Source organism: Mus pahari, chromosome 20, assembly GCF_900095145.1.
Source record: "Mus pahari chromosome 20, PAHARI_EIJ_v1.1, whole genome shotgun sequence".
Taxonomy (NCBI): domain Eukaryota; kingdom Metazoa; phylum Chordata; class Mammalia; order Rodentia; family Muridae; genus Mus; species Mus pahari.
Genome location: NC_034609.1, coordinates 28,808,823 through 28,825,460, shown reverse-complemented (window position 1 = coordinate 28,825,460; position 16,638 = coordinate 28,808,823). Strand labels below are relative to the sequence as shown.

At 48.0% G+C, this 16,638-nt stretch overlaps 1 protein-coding gene across 2 annotated transcripts in view; it reads left to right on the top strand.

Annotated features, from left to right (window-relative positions):
* The window catches only part of Kctd19 (potassium channel tetramerization domain containing 19), a 30,743-nt gene that overhangs the window by 13,287 nt on the left and 818 nt on the right, over positions 1-16,638 (top strand). The window contains exons 3-16 of one of the 2 annotated variants that reach the window (XM_021220592.1): positions 4,731-4,881; positions 5,744-5,935; positions 6,317-6,448; positions 6,643-6,711; positions 8,167-8,377; positions 9,827-9,987; positions 11,333-11,436; positions 11,861-12,003; positions 12,192-12,275; positions 12,501-12,615; positions 13,005-13,617; positions 14,838-15,029; positions 15,179-15,333; positions 15,524-15,625. In XM_021220592.1, the coding sequence (XP_021076251.1) occupies positions 4,731-4,881; positions 5,744-5,935; positions 6,317-6,448; positions 6,643-6,711; positions 8,167-8,377; positions 9,827-9,987; positions 11,333-11,436; positions 11,861-12,003; positions 12,192-12,275; positions 12,501-12,615; positions 13,005-13,617; positions 14,838-15,029; positions 15,179-15,333; positions 15,524-15,625 (2,424 nt within the window). The remainder of the gene's footprint in view (positions 1-4,730; positions 4,882-5,743; positions 5,936-6,316; positions 6,449-6,642; positions 6,712-8,166; positions 8,378-9,826; positions 9,988-11,332; positions 11,437-11,860; positions 12,004-12,191; positions 12,276-12,500; positions 12,616-13,004; positions 13,618-14,837; positions 15,030-15,178; positions 15,334-15,523; positions 15,626-16,638) is intronic. The other variant, XM_021220593.1, reaches the window with a different exon arrangement.

Sequence of the window (16,638 nt, the reverse complement as noted above, 5' to 3'; positions counted from 1 at the left end):
CACACAGAACTGGAACTGGCAGCTACAATCCAGTCCTTTTTTGTTGTTGTTGTTGTTTGTTTTTTTCCGAGGCAAGGTTTCTCTGTGTAGCCCTGGCTGTCTTGGAACTCACTCTGTAGACCAGGCTGGCCTCAAACTCAGAAATCCATCTGCCTCTGACTCCCAAGTGCTGGGATTAAAGGTGTGAGCCACCCTTGCCTGGCCAGTCCAGTCCTTTCGACAGGCAGACACACCAACGGGCAGACACACCAGGCACAAACCAACAGCTTCAGTCTAGTCCTCTAGGCAGGCAGACACCAAGTATGAACCAGTAGCCGTAGTTCAGTCCTGAAGAAACCACCAGGCTTACCAGCTGGCCTGAGGCGAGGCCGTGGAAGCAGCAGCTGCCACAGGGACCTCGAGAGCAGTTCTTGGGCAAGTTTCTCTCAATGGTGTGTTAAAACAAGCTGAGCTCAACAGTTCTATGTAAGGCAAACCAATACATGCATGTAGTTAGCGAAGAACAGCGAGGCAGAGCAAACCAAACCAAAGCTCAGTGCTTGTCTCCCGCTGTCTGTGGGTTCATATTTATACTCCTTCATCAAGTGTCCTTTCACATGTTAGCTATATCAAAACATCTTTTCACCTGTGTCTGCTTTAGGAAAACAGTCTTTCCTGGGTCTGCTTTAGCAAGATATCCTTTCACCCATATGCCCCAGCAAACTATCATTTGGCATGACTAACTTTCCAAAGAAAATAGAAGTTGCCACTTCAATATACCCCATAACAAACAACACCTCCAAACAGACCTGGGGTTTGGAGATGTGTGACAACAAAGTGAACAGGCCTGACTCTTAACTCAGAAGCCTATAGAGAGAAATGTGTAGCATAGGTTAAGAGATTGGATATTGGATTCTCTGGGCTGTAGAGAATAATATGGCTGAATAGTTAAGTTGTTCTAAAGATGTGGGTTTAGGTGCTGGTATCCAATGCTGCTTTCTGGCCTCTGTGGTAACCAGGTATGTACATGGTACACAGATATACACATAATTTTTTTATTATTTTGAGACAGAGTTTCTCTATGTAACCCTGACTATCCTGGAACTCGCTCTGTAGGCAGGCTGGCCTTGAATTCAGACATCTACCTGCCTCTACTTTCCAACTGCTAGGATTAAAAGTATGCACCACCACACCTTTCAGTTTGCTTCTAATACAACTCAGGACCACCTACACAGGGTTGGTACTATCCACAGTGACCTGGGCCCTCCCACATCAATCATCAATCAAGAAAATGCCCCACAGGCTTGCCCATAGACCAATCTGGTGAGGGCACATTTTCTACTGAGGTTCCTTCTCCCAAATGACTCTAGCACATGTCAAGTTGACATAAAAGCAACCAATACGTCTTTGAAGGACTTTTATTAGCCAGTAGTGTGTGTTTCTGTGTCACGCCACAGGTGCCGTGTCTGTGTGGGCAGAAAACACCTTGGACTGGGTTCGTACTGAAGAGCTAAACTTCCTAAGATAGGGATGAGCTACAAGGAAGAAACATTATTTATTAATTACACACGGGAGAACCCAACCCTCTCCCGCATGTCCCATTGTCTCTGCTGTGTGTCTCTCTCAATGTCGCATGTCTCAATCTATGGCGCGCGGTCCGGTCCTCAGCGGCGCTGTGTCCAGAAGGAGGGTCCAATGAGAGGGCGGTGACGACTTCAGTGGTTGGTCCGGGCGTTGACAGTGGTCGGTCTGAGGACGCTGTATTCCGGGATGCTGGGTAGCACTCTGGTATTCCTGTGGAGGGGGAGTGGTTAGTGGGGGTGGGAGACACCAACAAGTAGAACCATCAAAATGCCTTAGGCAGTATGAATGGTCTTCCATAACCCAGCTTGCCTATCCTGTCCTTCTTAGACAGTCGCCGACTTCCGTCCTTGGTCCCACTTCTCAGCACAAGTGCTGTCAAGTTGTCATCCTTTATCGTGATTTATTGCTTCCCCTCTAAAATGCACACTCTGTTCTGACCACCTAGTCACCATCCTGGCACCTCACCAAACATCATCTTTGCCCGAGGACAACTCTTTGCTCTCACAGAAACTTTTCTCTGACTGATGTCTCCTCTGAAGAGCTGACAGTTTGACACAGAAGCTAAAGCTGTGTCTGAACTTAACCAAGAGGGAACAGAAAGCTACGTCCTTTTCCATGATTTGAAAATAAGCCCAGGGTTCCATGGGATTCATACATTTGTAACTGATGCTAGACCTTGCCTTATAATATGCAAACTATTGGCTTCCATGTCCATATGTGTGTTTCATGGGTTTGCCTGAATGGTCATGTGTGCACATGTGTGTGTGTTGCCAGTGAATGCCACAGATCAATGTCCAGTTGTCACTCTCCGTTGTTCTCCTCTTTGGGGTACGAGGGGAGTTTTATGAATTAGTATTATTGACTTGAGCGGATGAACCGAACAGCAGACCACACCAGGTTGATTCCACGTGAGAGGTTTATTTAGCAGGGATGGGGAGCGGCAAAGCAGGTGGAAGAGTAGAGGAGAGAGAGAGAGAGAGAGAGAGAGAAGAGAAGAGGAGAGGGAGAGAGGGAGAGAGAGAGAGAGAGAGAGAGAGAGAGAGAGAGAGGAGGTGATTCCTTAATTTATAAGGAAAGTGACATCACACCACTGAGAGTGGGGACTGAGCCAGGTGTGTTGTGGGATTGAGGATCGTTGTCCTGGCAACGCAGGTCCAGAGTCACATGGTTCGGCCAGGTGCTAACATTGAGCTTGACAGCTCAGTTGGATTTGATGGCTAGCAAGCTCCAGGGATTGACCTGCCTGTATCTACCTACCTTCCAGGCACTGGGATTACAGATATGTGCTGTCGTGCCTTTAACATGGCCTCTAGAGAGGCTCTGATGCTTGTGTGGCAAGCGTGTTAATGAGCCATCTCCCCAGTCCTCCCACATCTTTCTTTTCCCCCATGCCAAGAACTCTTTGAGCCTAAGCAGGAACCTAGCAAAGCACAGTGAGTCTGCCTTAAGGCTCCCAATGCTGCATACATGCAATCCTCTTCACTGTGGTGCTCCAGTGACATACTCCCCATGACCCTGACATTGCTCAGTCCTCCCTAAGGCCCTCTAGTCACCCATGGCGGGGATGATTGTCCCACTCTGGCTGGACTGCCTCCTTGTGAGACCTTAAACTGCTCCGAGAGGGCCAGTTCCTCTCTATCGCCACAAGAGGGCTCTTCTCATTACTTGGGATCCCAAGAGCAAACTCAAGGGCTTCCCACCTGGGTAGCTCATAACTAGAAGCAGTATGGTGGTGGTGGTGATGGTGATGGTGATGGTGGTGGTGGTGGTGGTGGTGGTGGTTTTTGGTTTTGTTGTTAGTTTAGGGGATTTTTTGGTTTTGTTTTTGTTTTTGTTTTTGTTTTTTTGTTTTTGTTTTTTTAATTGGAGGCTTTCTGATCACAACAAGGTTCTTTTTTTTTTTTTCTGATCAAGGCTCAATCTTTAATTGTAGGGTCTTGAATTTAAAGGGGGGAACCCATCCCCCACTTTGTCAGAATCTCATTGCTTTGTCAGGATCTCATCAGGAAAGCAAGCTCAGCTGCTCAGCAGGTAGCTTCTTGCAGGAAGCTGCAGATGTGGCACACGATAGACTTTACCTAGGTCAGAAGACTCCACCCTAGGTGGGCTAGCCAGCTGTGGCAGAAACAGGTCTGATTCAGTCTGCTCAAGGCTGGAGGGAAGGGCCAAGGTTCTTTTTTTAAGATTCATTTATTTATTATGTATATGAATGAGTACACTGTAGCTGTCTTCAGACACACCAGAAGAGGGCATCAAATCCCATCACAGATGGTTGTGAGCCACCATGTGGTTGCTGGGAATTGAACTCAGGACCTCCAAAAGAGCAGCCACTGCTCTTAACCACTGAGCCATCTCTCCAGCCCCCACAACAAGGTTCTTAGAGGAGAAAACTGATCCCATGTAGGACCTATAAAGGACCGCTTGCCCTGTTGTGTCCAACAGTTCATTAGGAAACACTATCTTCTAGAGTGAGGTCAGAACATTTTGGTTTCATAATATAACTTGTTCTCTGGTCTCTGCAGGCCTGGAGAAGGAAAATGGGTCCTGGGTCAGGGCGGGATGATGATTGTCACTCACCCACACTCTGCCCTAGGATCCAGCCGTGCTCAGTTGGTGTGCTCCACTCGACCCTCACACCTCACCCCACTGGTCACCTCACTGTTAGACTACTTCCCAGAATGGGGATGGATACACATAATGAGCACCTCACACCAATCATAAAAATGTGGGGCTTAGCCAGGCAGTGGTGGTGCACGCCTTTCATCCCAGCACTTGGGAGGCAGAGGCAGGCAGATTTCTGGGTTCGAGGCCAGCCTGGTCTACAGAGTGAGTTTCAGGACAGCCAGGGCTACACAGAGAGAAACCCTGTCTTGAAAAAACAAAAAACAAAATAAAACAAAACAAAACTCCATAGATTTTTTTTTTCAAGGAAAATATCCTGTTACTTGTTATAAAATTAGAAAAAAAATGCTTCAAACTCAGAAGAAAAATAATCATTGGAAATTTATTACCTTGCCATTTTACATTTTGGGATTGATTCTGTTTATTTTAAAATACTGTCCCAAAGCAAGTCACATTCTATTTTTTCTGAGTATTCAGTGTCAAAAAAAAAAAAAGTTGGTTATGAGGTTTTGATGCTCAAGGCAACACTCTTCTTTATGGGACAGACCCTAGATAATCTGAAGGAAGGGAAACATCACCTCCGTGTGCGGCCTGCTGACATTCCTGTGGCCGAGAGAGCATCCCTGAACTACTGGCGAACATGGAAATGTATCAGCAAGCCCTCGGAATTTCCAATAAAAAGCCCCGCCTTCACAGGTATCGTCATTGGCAGGCCCACACCCCAAAGTCACCAGCTTCGACTCTCCTCACCCAGACAGACAGACATTACCCTCTATCTGAGCTGCTTCTGGGTGCTGCCTCTCTCCTTTCCTCTTCTCTTTTGACCCAGTACTGTCCTCTGCATGGCTGCTTATTTCCTGGGACTCAGCACCCTGCTCCATTCCATCCTGCTGCATCTAAGCTTCGTTTAGGTGATGTGATTGGCTTCCAATCTCTCCTGGAAGTTAGGACTCCATCGTCATTTCAACTTATCCCCAGGCCACTACACAAAGATGCTCAATGGTCTCTGGCTTCTAAGGCCCTTGCAGCATAAGCTGCCCTACAATGGGACATCAGGAGTTCATGATTATTAATGGGTTTTTAATCTGCAGTTGACAGTCGTTGGTTTGATCAATTAGAAAGACCACGGAGGGGCTAGAGAGATGACTCGGCAGTTAAGGACACTAACTGCTTTTGTTGAGGACCCAGAACCCACGTGGTAGCTCATAACTGTAACTCCAGTTCCAGAGAATCGGATGCCCTTATCTGGCCTCTACATGGTGAACATACAGGCAAAATATTTATACATATAGATAAATCTTAAATAAGACACATGGGTAACTGGATATAGTGACTTTGGATACATAAGCCAAGATATATCATTCAGTGTCCTTTTACTGTCTGTAGAAAAAAGATTTTTCACACTTAGCCTCCCAGAACACTTCTTCTTACCCTTAAATATACATCTGGAAAGAGAAAGGGGGGAAGGAAGTATATGGCAGAGACTGTCCCCTCGGTGGTCCCCTGGGTCAATGGGAGCGTCACAATGCCTCGGGCACCTTCTGTATCTTCTCTTCAGGTCTTCATGATAAGGCCCCTTTGGGGCTCATGGACACACCGCTGTTGGACACAGAAGAGGAAGTGAATTACTGCTTCTTACCCCTCGACTTGGTGGCCAAGTACCCAAGCCTAGTGACTGAAGACAACCTGCTGTGGCTGACTGAAACGGTGGCCCTGATCGAGTGCGAGTGCAGGGAGCTTCGCTTCATTGGTGAGTGCCCTGTCCAGCGGTGGCCACCCACTCACCCCACACCCAGGCTCCCCCAGGCCTCTCCTTTCTGACAACTCCCTCTGCCGGAATGACTTGCTCTGGGGTCAAAACTCTTAGGGTAAGTCTCAGGGTCTTAGGGTTCACAAGAGGGCCTGGGCGTGTCAGGCCAGGCCAGGGGAGGCCACACCCATGGACTCAGACACAGGAAAATTAAGTGAGGTCTTTGAAAAGCACCGCCCCAGAACAAACCTAATGAGGTATGTTTAGCAATTGTTTCAGAACAACCAGAGCCTGACGTAAGACGAAGAGTCTGCCAGGACACGGACACATTAGTCATGAATATGTTTTGTTAACACATGTTGTTTCTTTCTGCTTTTCAAGTGAATTTTCTACGCTCACACAAGATTTTACTACCAGATAACTTCTCCAACATAGATGTGTTAGAAGCAGAAGTAGAAATTCTGGAAATCCCTGAGCTTACAGAAGCTGTACGGTTGTATCGGATGAATATGGGTATGTTGCCTGGGAACTTTGGCTTCCCCTACATATTCTAGAATAGTCTGGGCTTGAGCTACAGAAGCCAAGAGCATGCAGCTCCCCTGCCAGCCACTTTGGATTTGGGTGGTAGTGAGAAACAGGTGTAGTGACTGACTTAGAACCAGAGAAAAGGAATTTGGCTTACAACCCTACATGTCCTCTCTACTCAGCATTGCAACCAGCATTGCCAGGGCCGAAGGGAAGCCTGCTTAGCCTGGAGCAGGAGGAGCCTAGCCTGGGTGAGAAACCAGGAGGGAATGTCCTGAGAAGCAGGCTGATCCTGAGGACAAGCTTCCTCGGCCTGCGCTGTCTGTTCCTCTGTGGAATTCCCCGAGTGTCCACCTGCAACCCCCACCTTTCCTCTTCCGGGGACCCCTAACGAGGAAGTGAAATGAAGAGCCTATTTTCTACCAGTGTTTCAGTTACTCCGTGCCCAGTTTCCCTTCCCCCTCTTCACCTCATTTCACGTTCTCTGACTTCTGTTCCCAACATGTTCTGACCCTTGTTCCGGTCAGTCCTCTGTGCTCCTGGCGTTGCCTCGTTCCACCAGCTGTCCCTGCTTCACAGTTTTGATTTGCCTGTCATCAGCTCAGTCGCCAGCTACTGCACATCTGTGGAGACTACCACATGTGCTTCAGGAAGCTGGCCGAATCAAGCAGGGGCAGCTGGCCTTTTGAGACCACGTGTGAAGTGTGGCCTGGTTATTTGGTTGTCTCATGGCATGAGGCTCAGCCTTTCCCAGGCAAGTGGAATGCCCTTTCTGTATTGTGATGGGGGCGTGGTATTCTGAAGCAAGTCTCAGGTACCTGTTACATAACCTTTAGTTTTCTAAGAAGAGTGTGAGTTCCGCACCTCCCCCAACAGCTTCTGGTCCTCAGAAAGCATGGGGTGGGGTAAAGATGGCAGCATGTGTATAGACAGATTTTCCTCACATTTGTGAGGTATTAACCTTTTTTTTAATTTAAGATTCATTTATTTTTATGTGAGTACACTGTAGCTGTCTTCAGACACACCAGAAGAGGGCATCGGATCCCATTACAGATGGTTGTGAGCCACCATGTGGTTGCTGGGAATTGAACTCAGAACCTCCAGAAGAGCAGTCAGTGCTCTTAACCACTGAGCCATCCCTCCAGCCCGGTATTAACCTTTTATAAAGCATATAACCAAGGTAAATGTCTTTCATAGCCCTTTGACAAAGCTCAAACCCCAGCCCTGCATAACTCTGAAGTTACTGGTACTTTGCCCTAAACCACAATGTCAGACAGGACAGAACACAGTTCATTCATCTGTAGACCGCTAGCTGGTAGGGTTACTCTCAAGACTGGAGATAACCCGTGAAAATTCTCCAGCAGGAGGCTGAGGAACTTGGGAGACAGAGGCAAGAGAATCACAAATTTGTAGACAGCCTGGTGTATATATTGAGACCCTATTTCAAAATAAGAGCTTGAAAATCTCCTGGACGCTTGTCAGCTGGCTCGGTGTTCCTACTACGTCATCTCCCATGAGTTTTGACCTCTAAACTAAATGTGTGTACACCAAGTTATACTAATGTTAAGGTGATCCAAATTTGGACTGTGCAAGCAAACAACTCCCATCTTACCATATAAGTCCTAAACGGGGTAGCAGGAGGACCCATGGTGTCCAAGTCAGGAATGATCAAAGATCTAGGAATCATCTCTTTCTCTCCAACACAGGTGGCTGTTCCCGGACCTCCTGTCCACCTCTAAGTCCTGGAAAGGGGGGTCGTACAGCTAGTGTGAAGTCTGTGAAACCACTGTACATGATGGCCCTGGGCCTGCTGGTTAAGTATCCGGACTCCGCACTGGGACAGCTGCGCATCGAGAGCACGCTGGACGGAAGCAGACTCTACATCACAGGGAACGGGGTCCTTTTCCAGCATGTCAGGCAAGTCCCAGCCTCTCAGGGCACTATCAGCCTGGGCTCTGCCCACCTTGGAAAGCAACCTTAAGCCTCTCCCGTGAGCTCAAGAGGGAAAGATGCCTCACTATTTTATCTCTTCCACCGCTAACACCACCAGGTTTGGGTCTCTGAGGAGTGGTCCGGGACAATTTACAAAGCTCTCCATGATTCAAAGCTTCCAATGGTCTCCTTTTGCTATTTTCTGTCATTCATTTCCCCTAGGCTAGATCTGAGGCTCCCAGGCTACAGTCGTATCTTCAGAGTCCTGGATCCTTCAAGCAAATCTCTTTACAAGGCTTCTCTCCCATCTTAGGAGGCTTTCCAGAGTCCAGGGTATCACCTGAGAATAAAGCAGGGCAGGCTTCCCAGAGGACATGGTTCCTTGGCTCAGAGTGGCCCTGCTAGTGCCAGGGCAAGGATTCTTCTCCGTTTCTACAGAAGGTTAAAGAAGAACAGCTCTGTTAGGGCCACGAAATTCATTAGTTCCAAAACTGAAGATAGGGGTGGGTTTCCCAGTTCCCTGGGGCAAGGCTCACCTGACTGAATTGTGTAATTTTGGAGCCCTTAGGCCTATACCATCATCCATCTCTCCCAAACATATGTACTTAAAATGTCACAGAAAGCAAACACCAGTGCTTTTTGAAGGCAAGTTGGACTAGAGGATTGGCGTTCATACCTTAGTCTCTTTCTAGGTCCGAAGGGCGTTAGCAATCTTTCGAAGTTGTAATAGGCAGCCATACCATGGGCGAGAGGTCTCGAGCAGATATGTACATAAGAAGACAGGAAGGAAGTGACTGGATTTTAAAGGCCTGGCTCAGGCTTCCAAGGCTTGAAATGAGTGGCTTTGGTTGGTTTTGCTGAAATCGGTCTGAAGAGGAGCTTAAACCCAGACTTACTCTCCTTCAAGAATCACCAAGTTAAGCCAGGCATGGTGGCACACACCTTTAACCCCAGCAAGCAGATCTCTGTCAGTTTGGGGCTAGCCTGGTCTACAAAGCAAGTTCCAGGACAGCCAGGGCTACACAGAGAAACTCTGTCTAGAAAACAAACAAAAACAAAACAAAGCAAAGCAAAAAAAAAGAAGTCACTAAATTGGGGCTGGAGAGATAGCTCAGTGGTTAAGAGCACTGATTGTTCTTCCAGAGGTCTTAAGTTCAATTCCCAACCACACGGTGGCTCACAACCATCTATAATAGGATCCGATGCCCTCTTCTGGCATGTCTGAAGAGATTGACAGTGTACTCACATATGTAAAATAAATAAATCTTTGAAAAAAAATTAAATCACCAAGTTAAATCAAAGAAATGATTCTTCTGATGCTATCTTTGATCCCGTGCTATGACGAGACGCCCTTGTCACGGGAGGTTGACAGGCTAGACTCCTTTAAGATAGAGTGTACTAAGGTGCCGCATTAACAGACTTTCCTCTGGGCAGGAACTGGCTGGGCACTTGTCGGCTGCCCCTGACTGAGACCATCTCTGAGGTGTATGAGCTCTGCGCCTTCCTGGACAAGCGGGACATCACCTACGAGCCAATGAAAGTGGCTCTGAAGGCTCATCTGGAACCAAGGGCTTTGCCGCCCATGGATGTGCTCAGTAAGTGTTTGCTTTACTGTGCTCTCAAACACCAGAAAGCTTCTGGGTTTGAAATTAGCATTAACGGAGGCTCTGTCAACTAGGGAGGGAAGGAGAGGGTGGCCAGGACCAAGAAGTGTAAATGAAAGAGGAAGAAAATGTGGGCCCCTACTCTCTCTCTCTCTCTCTTTCTCTCTCTCTCTCTCTCTCTCTCTCTCTCTCTCTCTCTCTNCTCTCTCTCTCTCTTTTGTTGTTGTTGTTTTTCGAGACAGGGTTTCTCTTTGTAGCCCTGGTTGTCCTGGAACTCACTCTGTAGACCAGGCTGGTCTCGAACTCAGAAATCTGCCTGCCTCTGCCTCCCAAGTGCTGGGATTAAAGGCGTGCGCCACCACTGCCCGGCCGCTACTCTCTTTCTAAGGGGAAACTTTCACATTACATGCTCTCTCCTCACCGTCAATTCCATAGTATATCTCAAAATTATAGACAGATCCCCCAAAGCATGCCTGTCCCAGTCCCAGGAGCTAACACAAGTTGCCATTTCCTTCTCATAGCTTGGCAAGGAGAAATGGCCCGTAAATCCATTTAGAATGAAGCAGAGGCACAAAGAAGAGTTAAAATTGCATAGAGGTCAAACTAGGGTCTACGTGAGTCCAAATCCAGTGTGATTTTCATAAGTTAATAATTTTTTGAGATCGAATCTCTCTGTGTAGCCCTGACTGTCCTGGAACCCACTGTGTAGACCAGGCTGGCCTTGAACTCTCAAAGACCCACCTGCCTCTGCCGCCCAAGTGCTGGGATTAGTGTGTCCCAACCACCATGCCCAACTAGTTAGTAAATTCTTATTAACAAGTTTTTGTGTGAAGTTTAGGCTATCGTACTATCATTTAGCAATGCTTAGCATTTGTTGAGTACTATGTGCACCAGGGCGGGGTTCAGCTTCTCTCTTCTGTAGTTCACAGTCTAATCCTGTATAAAGTGAGGGAATCCTAGCTCCCTGCTAAGAGCGCTCATGAAAAGCTGCACACCTAGGACATTAGCAGCCACAGGTCAGAGGGAGCTGGCAGTGTAGACGGACAGGAGCAGCTGCCTAGCTGGCTTGAGAAAGCTGTGTCAAGTGAAGGGACAGTGCCTGGAACTAGTACTCCAGAGGACTTCCCTCCTCACCCAAGACAGCCGTCCATCTCGCTCTCCTTGGAAGCACGCCAGCAGCAGGGACGGTCTGAGTCCAGGGTGGTTGTTTCGTGGAGAGGCAAAACAATATGAGTTTTGAGAGGGTGGAGTCTTCCTGTGTAAACACCACTGACCAAAGTGCCCCACTAGTTTTCCTTCTGGTCAGACAATGTGTCCCCTCTCATTGGTTCCTTAGGTGAGGAGTGGACAGCCGAGGTCACTATATACTCACCACAACAGATCATCAAGCTTTATGTTGGAAGCCATTGGTATGCAACGACCCTGCAGACCCTGATGAAGGTACTGCTAGGCCCAGCTGTCCTCCCACTTTGGCTTCCCACTTTTGACTTCATGTGACCTTCGTACAGCTTCCCCTACTGCTTAGCCTAAGAACCTTTCCCTAGCTCCCTGGCCAAGAGTTCTCGAACTCTGTAGGTAGAAATGTGATGAGTAGCATGTTGGGAAGGCCTTGGGAATGTGGGGAGAGGAGAGGCTGGTTCTCAGGGGCCAAGAAGGAGGTGGGGTTGAATTCCAAAGACTGGGAGGTGGGGGGGGAGCAGGACTACCAGAAATTGAAGCACAGACAATGAATGCATTCCTCCTTAGATTCTCTCCACTTTGTTTACTTATAGTCAACATACAGAGAGATAGAAATCTCCAAACCTACTCCTTACTAAAGCCCAAGACCATGGGACTGATTCTGATGTCTAACCCCTTCCTCTAGTACCCAGAATTGCTATCCAACACTCAGAGAGTATACTGGATTACCTACGGACAGACCTTGCTCATTCACGGGGACGGCCAAATGTTCCGACACATTCTCAACTTCCTGAGACTGGGAAAACTGTTTTTACCATCAGAATTTAAGTAAGCCAACCCAGGAAATCAGATTGTAGAACACTCAGGCTGACTCTCTGTAGCAAAGAGAACCCTCAGGTGTAGCCTTTGGGGAGGAGGTGCTATTATTTTCAACAGGGTGTTACTGTTCAAGGCAGCTTCTTTAGAGGCTCGTTTCCCTCCTGCCCCCTAGTTTCCCATCTCCTTGTCATTTGCAGGGAATGGCCTCTCTTCTGCCAGGAGGTGGAGGAGTATCATATTCCAGCCCTCTCGGAAGCCCTGGCACAATGTGAAACATACAGGTGAGTAGACTTCACTTTAGATTCCATGTTAGCAATTTGGGCCTTGATAAATTCCTCTTACAGATGTTTTCATCTGCCAGGGAGACCTACTCTCCTGAGAGTTGGGGGAGGGAGTTGGTGAAATGGGCTCAAGATGAGCCAGTGCCCTATGAAAACCCCTGACCAATTACCTGACGGGCTGATGGAAGCGTCCTCTCACTGACCAATCCCTCTTGGTCTCTATAGGTCATGGACTCAGGAGAAAGAGTCTGAAAATGAAGAAGCTTTTCCCATTAGGAAGCTGCACGTGGTGACCGAAGGGACAGGGCCGATGGCAGAGTTCAGCAGAGATGCCAAGGAAGTAAGGCCCAGGGGTTTTGGGTTGGTGTCCTTAAACATCACCTTCACAGGGCTCAAGGAGAAGACCTAGCTTCTGAGGGCACGGTACAGTAGAAAATCAGGACCCCCCGATGTGTTACCAGTAGAAGAACTAGTTTCTGAATCTTGAGGAGGCACAGGAGTATGCTAGCTACTTGTGACCTGGAGTAACAATCTCTCCTTTTGAAATATAAAAGTTGCCTGGGCTGGTATGACTCCCTTTTGGACTGAGTGAACTTAAACGATGATCCATCTCAGGGGATAAGATTGTTCTGAGCGAACAGGCTGTCTTAAACCCCGGTTTATTAGGTCTTGGGAAGACTTTGATATTTGTACAACAAGCCCTCAGCTACTGTGTCCCTCCCTCCACAGACCACAGCCTGCATGCCTGTGGACTTCCAAGAATGCAGTGACAAAGCCAAAGGGAACCTGACCAGGTCCAGCCAGATGGAAGAGGCTGAGCAGTTTACTCGGACTATTCAGGTCTCCCTATGTAGAAACGCCAAGAGGGGAGGCAATCCTAGCACATACTCACACTGTTCTGGCTTTTGTACCAACCCCAGACACTGGGGAGGTCACTCTGAGAGTCCCCTCAAGAAGAAGTGCACCACTATAAACCTCACACAGAAACCTGATGCCAAAGACCCTCCTGTCACCCCCATGCAAAAACTCATATCTTTGGTCAGGGAGTGGGACATGGTCAACTGTAAACAGTGGGAATTCCAGCCACTGCCAGCCTCCAGGAGCAGCTCTGTGGAGGAAGCTAGCCTGCATGTCCCCTCAGGAAGTGAGGCTGCTTCCCAACCTGGTACCTCAGCTGCTTGGAAAGCTCATTCCATAACCTCTGAGAAGGATACTGGTCCCCAAACTGGACCTGGATCTGGAGTGAAAGACAAGGGTCCAGAGCCAACCTTTAAGCCATACTTCCCTACAAAAAAAGTTGTCACCATAAAGGACTGGGGCAAGCAGAGGCCCAAGGAGAGAGGTGAGTCTTGCCCCATCCCTGACCCAAGTCTCCTTTTAACAGAAAACAGATCTCCCCGCGAAGACCATAGAGAGTTAGTGACTGCGCAGGGGCCAGAACCTCCTATGCAGATACCAGCTCTGTGCCAGGTAGCAGGCACAGAAATGAGTGGTACAGTGGCTTGTTGACTTGAGGAGCGAAGAGGTCATGTGAGGTGGAGTGATGAGCATTGTGGGAGAGAACCTAAGAAATAGGAGCTAAGCCACTGGGGAGTCAGCAGGCAGGGAGAACATGTAGGGTGTTGGTAAAGCACAGGGTACTGCTCTAGCTGGAGGCCTGGATTCCAGTGCACAAGCCATTAGGAATGACACTGAAGCCAGGAGTCATCTGGCCAGGTCTTAGGGGCCAAGTTCAGAATGTGGTGCTCTGTTCTGGCCTTAATAAGGATGACCAACTCCTAGAGGATCTTTAAAAGGGAACCCATGACCAGGTGTGTGTTTCTGAAGAAGTGAGGTCACAGGAGGCAAAGCATTAGCGGTGTGTGGATGCATTCCAGGCTGGGCAAAGGAGGCTGAGTAGTGGAGGGAGGCAGAGGCGCTACTGAGAGGCTGGGCATCTAGGGTGGCTGTGAGCAAGTGAAAGGGCCTTTAATCAAAGTGGGTGACAGAAGAAAATAGACCTCTGGGAAAGGCACATGAGGCATGGGAAATACTAAGGCCCTTTCAGGAGGGTCTTTGGGGACTGAGCTGGTGATAGTTTGTGGCTAGCTGTGGCAGGAAACCCAGGGAACATTTGCTGAGAAGTGCCATGTTAGGTTATTTTCTCTGCTTCCCTTCTAGTGGCCTGGGTCCCGCTTAGAGGTGTCCTCTTGGACTCCATGAGGCATAAAGTTGGCCTGTCACACTTATGGATAGCACACCATATTTTTCCAGAGTAGAGAAACGTGAAAGGCTGCCTAGAAAAGGCGTGCTCACTTTTTAGTTTTAGAGCTTCCAAGTCTTCCACTGGGCTTTTGCTGATCATATTTCATACTAGTCCTAACTTGAAGATTCTGAAATTTAGGATTGGGCTCACAATAGTGCCAGGACAATGAAGTGGTGAGGCCAGGGTACCCCTTCCAAAAAGTGGAAGGATTCTGGGAGCTGTGAATGAATGTACTGATCTGTCATCAGGAACCTCTTCTCTGCTTGCACTGAGCCTAGGCTCCCACGCCTAGGAAAACCCCTTCTCTCTTCTCACAGAAAGCCTTGCTCCTGAGCAGCCTCTGCCTAATGTTAACGGGATGGACAATCCAGGGGCCATCCTCAAAGTGACTCACCCCCCTGTGGTGGGTAATGATGGCTCCTGCATGTTCTTTGAAGACAGCATTATCTACACCACCCAAATGGATAACATCAAGCATACACCACTCACACCCAGCCCCCAACCTCGAGGTGAGGCTTTGCCTGTGGAGATGCAGAGCCCACACCCAGGGTATTAAGAGTGAATATTCCTAGAGAGTTCTACATTTCTTCCTGCCCTGTGGTTATCTCTAAGGCCTTAGCCATGGACAGCTTTAGTCATATCTACTCTTTCTTCACAGAAGTGACTTTCCTGAGTTTCTCTCTATCCTGGGAAGAGATGTTTTATGCACAGAAATGTCACCACTTCCTGACCGACATCATCTTGGATTCCATCAGGCAAAAGGATCCCAAAGCTATCACAGCCAAGGTGGTGTCCCTGGTCTACCGGCTGTGGGTATGTATGACAGGCCTGGGGGAACCCTCTTTCTTCTCCACAGATCCCCTTGTTCCTTGTGGCAAGTTGTATAAAACAAGAGGAGGAGGGGAAGAATCCAGGGACAGAAGAGAAGCTGAAAAGGCAGGGATAAGAATGCAGAAGCTGGGAGCTGGTCATTGCCCTGCCTGACTATAGGCTCTCTTGATAGACGCTGAACATCAGCCCCAAGCAGTTCGTGGTGGATCTGCTGGCCATCCCTGGCTTCAAGGATGACCGGCACATTCAGGAGCATCTGTACAGCTGGGTAGAGGTGAGGCCTACCTGCCCTGTATAGGGTTTGGCAACTCTGTGAATGTCACGTGGAAATTGTTGGGCCAGGCCAGAGCTGTCATCTAAAAAGCCAGCCAGCTAACTCAGTGGTCCCGGGTCCCATGGTGGTAGATGGCTGAAATTAATCAAGACTAGTCAAAAAGCAAAATTTGAGAAACCTATTTTTATAGTTTTCCTCTAAAAACTATGACACCAGCTATGCCCTCACCACTGACAACCCTGGTCATAGTTGGGAAGCACTCCAACACATGAAATGGAGTCAGGCCCCTACTGAGCTATGACATCACCATATTTTTTTTTTATTATTCTTAAGTTCCTCTATAGCATTTTTTAGGATTTACTTTCAATGTATGTGTATGGGTGTTTTGCCTGTGCGAATGTTTGTACACTATGTGCATACAGGGCCCTCAGAGGCCAGAAGAGGGTGTTAGACCCTTGGCAACTGGAGTTACAGATAGTTGATAGCTACCACGTGATACTGGAAACCAAACCTAGGTTCTCTGCTAGAGCAACAAAGCGCTCTTAACCACAGAGCCATCTACCCAGGCCCTAAAGCTTCTTCTGAAAGCAAACCCTTGAGACCTCTCAAAAATGCTTTCAAGGGTTTTTTTTTTTTTGGGGGGGGGGGGATGAGATAGCATCTCTCTATGTATCCCTGGCTGTCCTAGAACTCACTATTACTGGCCTCAAACTCACAGAGATGCAGATCTGCCTGCCTCTGCCTCTCAGTGCTGGAATTAAAGACCTATACTACCATACTGAAAAAGCATTTTTGTGAAGAAAAAAAAAGTTCAATAAGGGCAGAAGAATGGTTAAGGCTTGAGAAATTTCCCCCAATTTATTTTGGTTTTGTTGTACAGGGGATTGAACCCTGAGCATCATGCAACCCAGGCAGGTACTCATGTCCCAGCCCCTCCCTTTGAAAGTGTGAGATGTAGTGTAGCCAAGTTGCCTACTCTGGCTTTGAACTTTTTTTTTTTTTTTTTTTTTTTT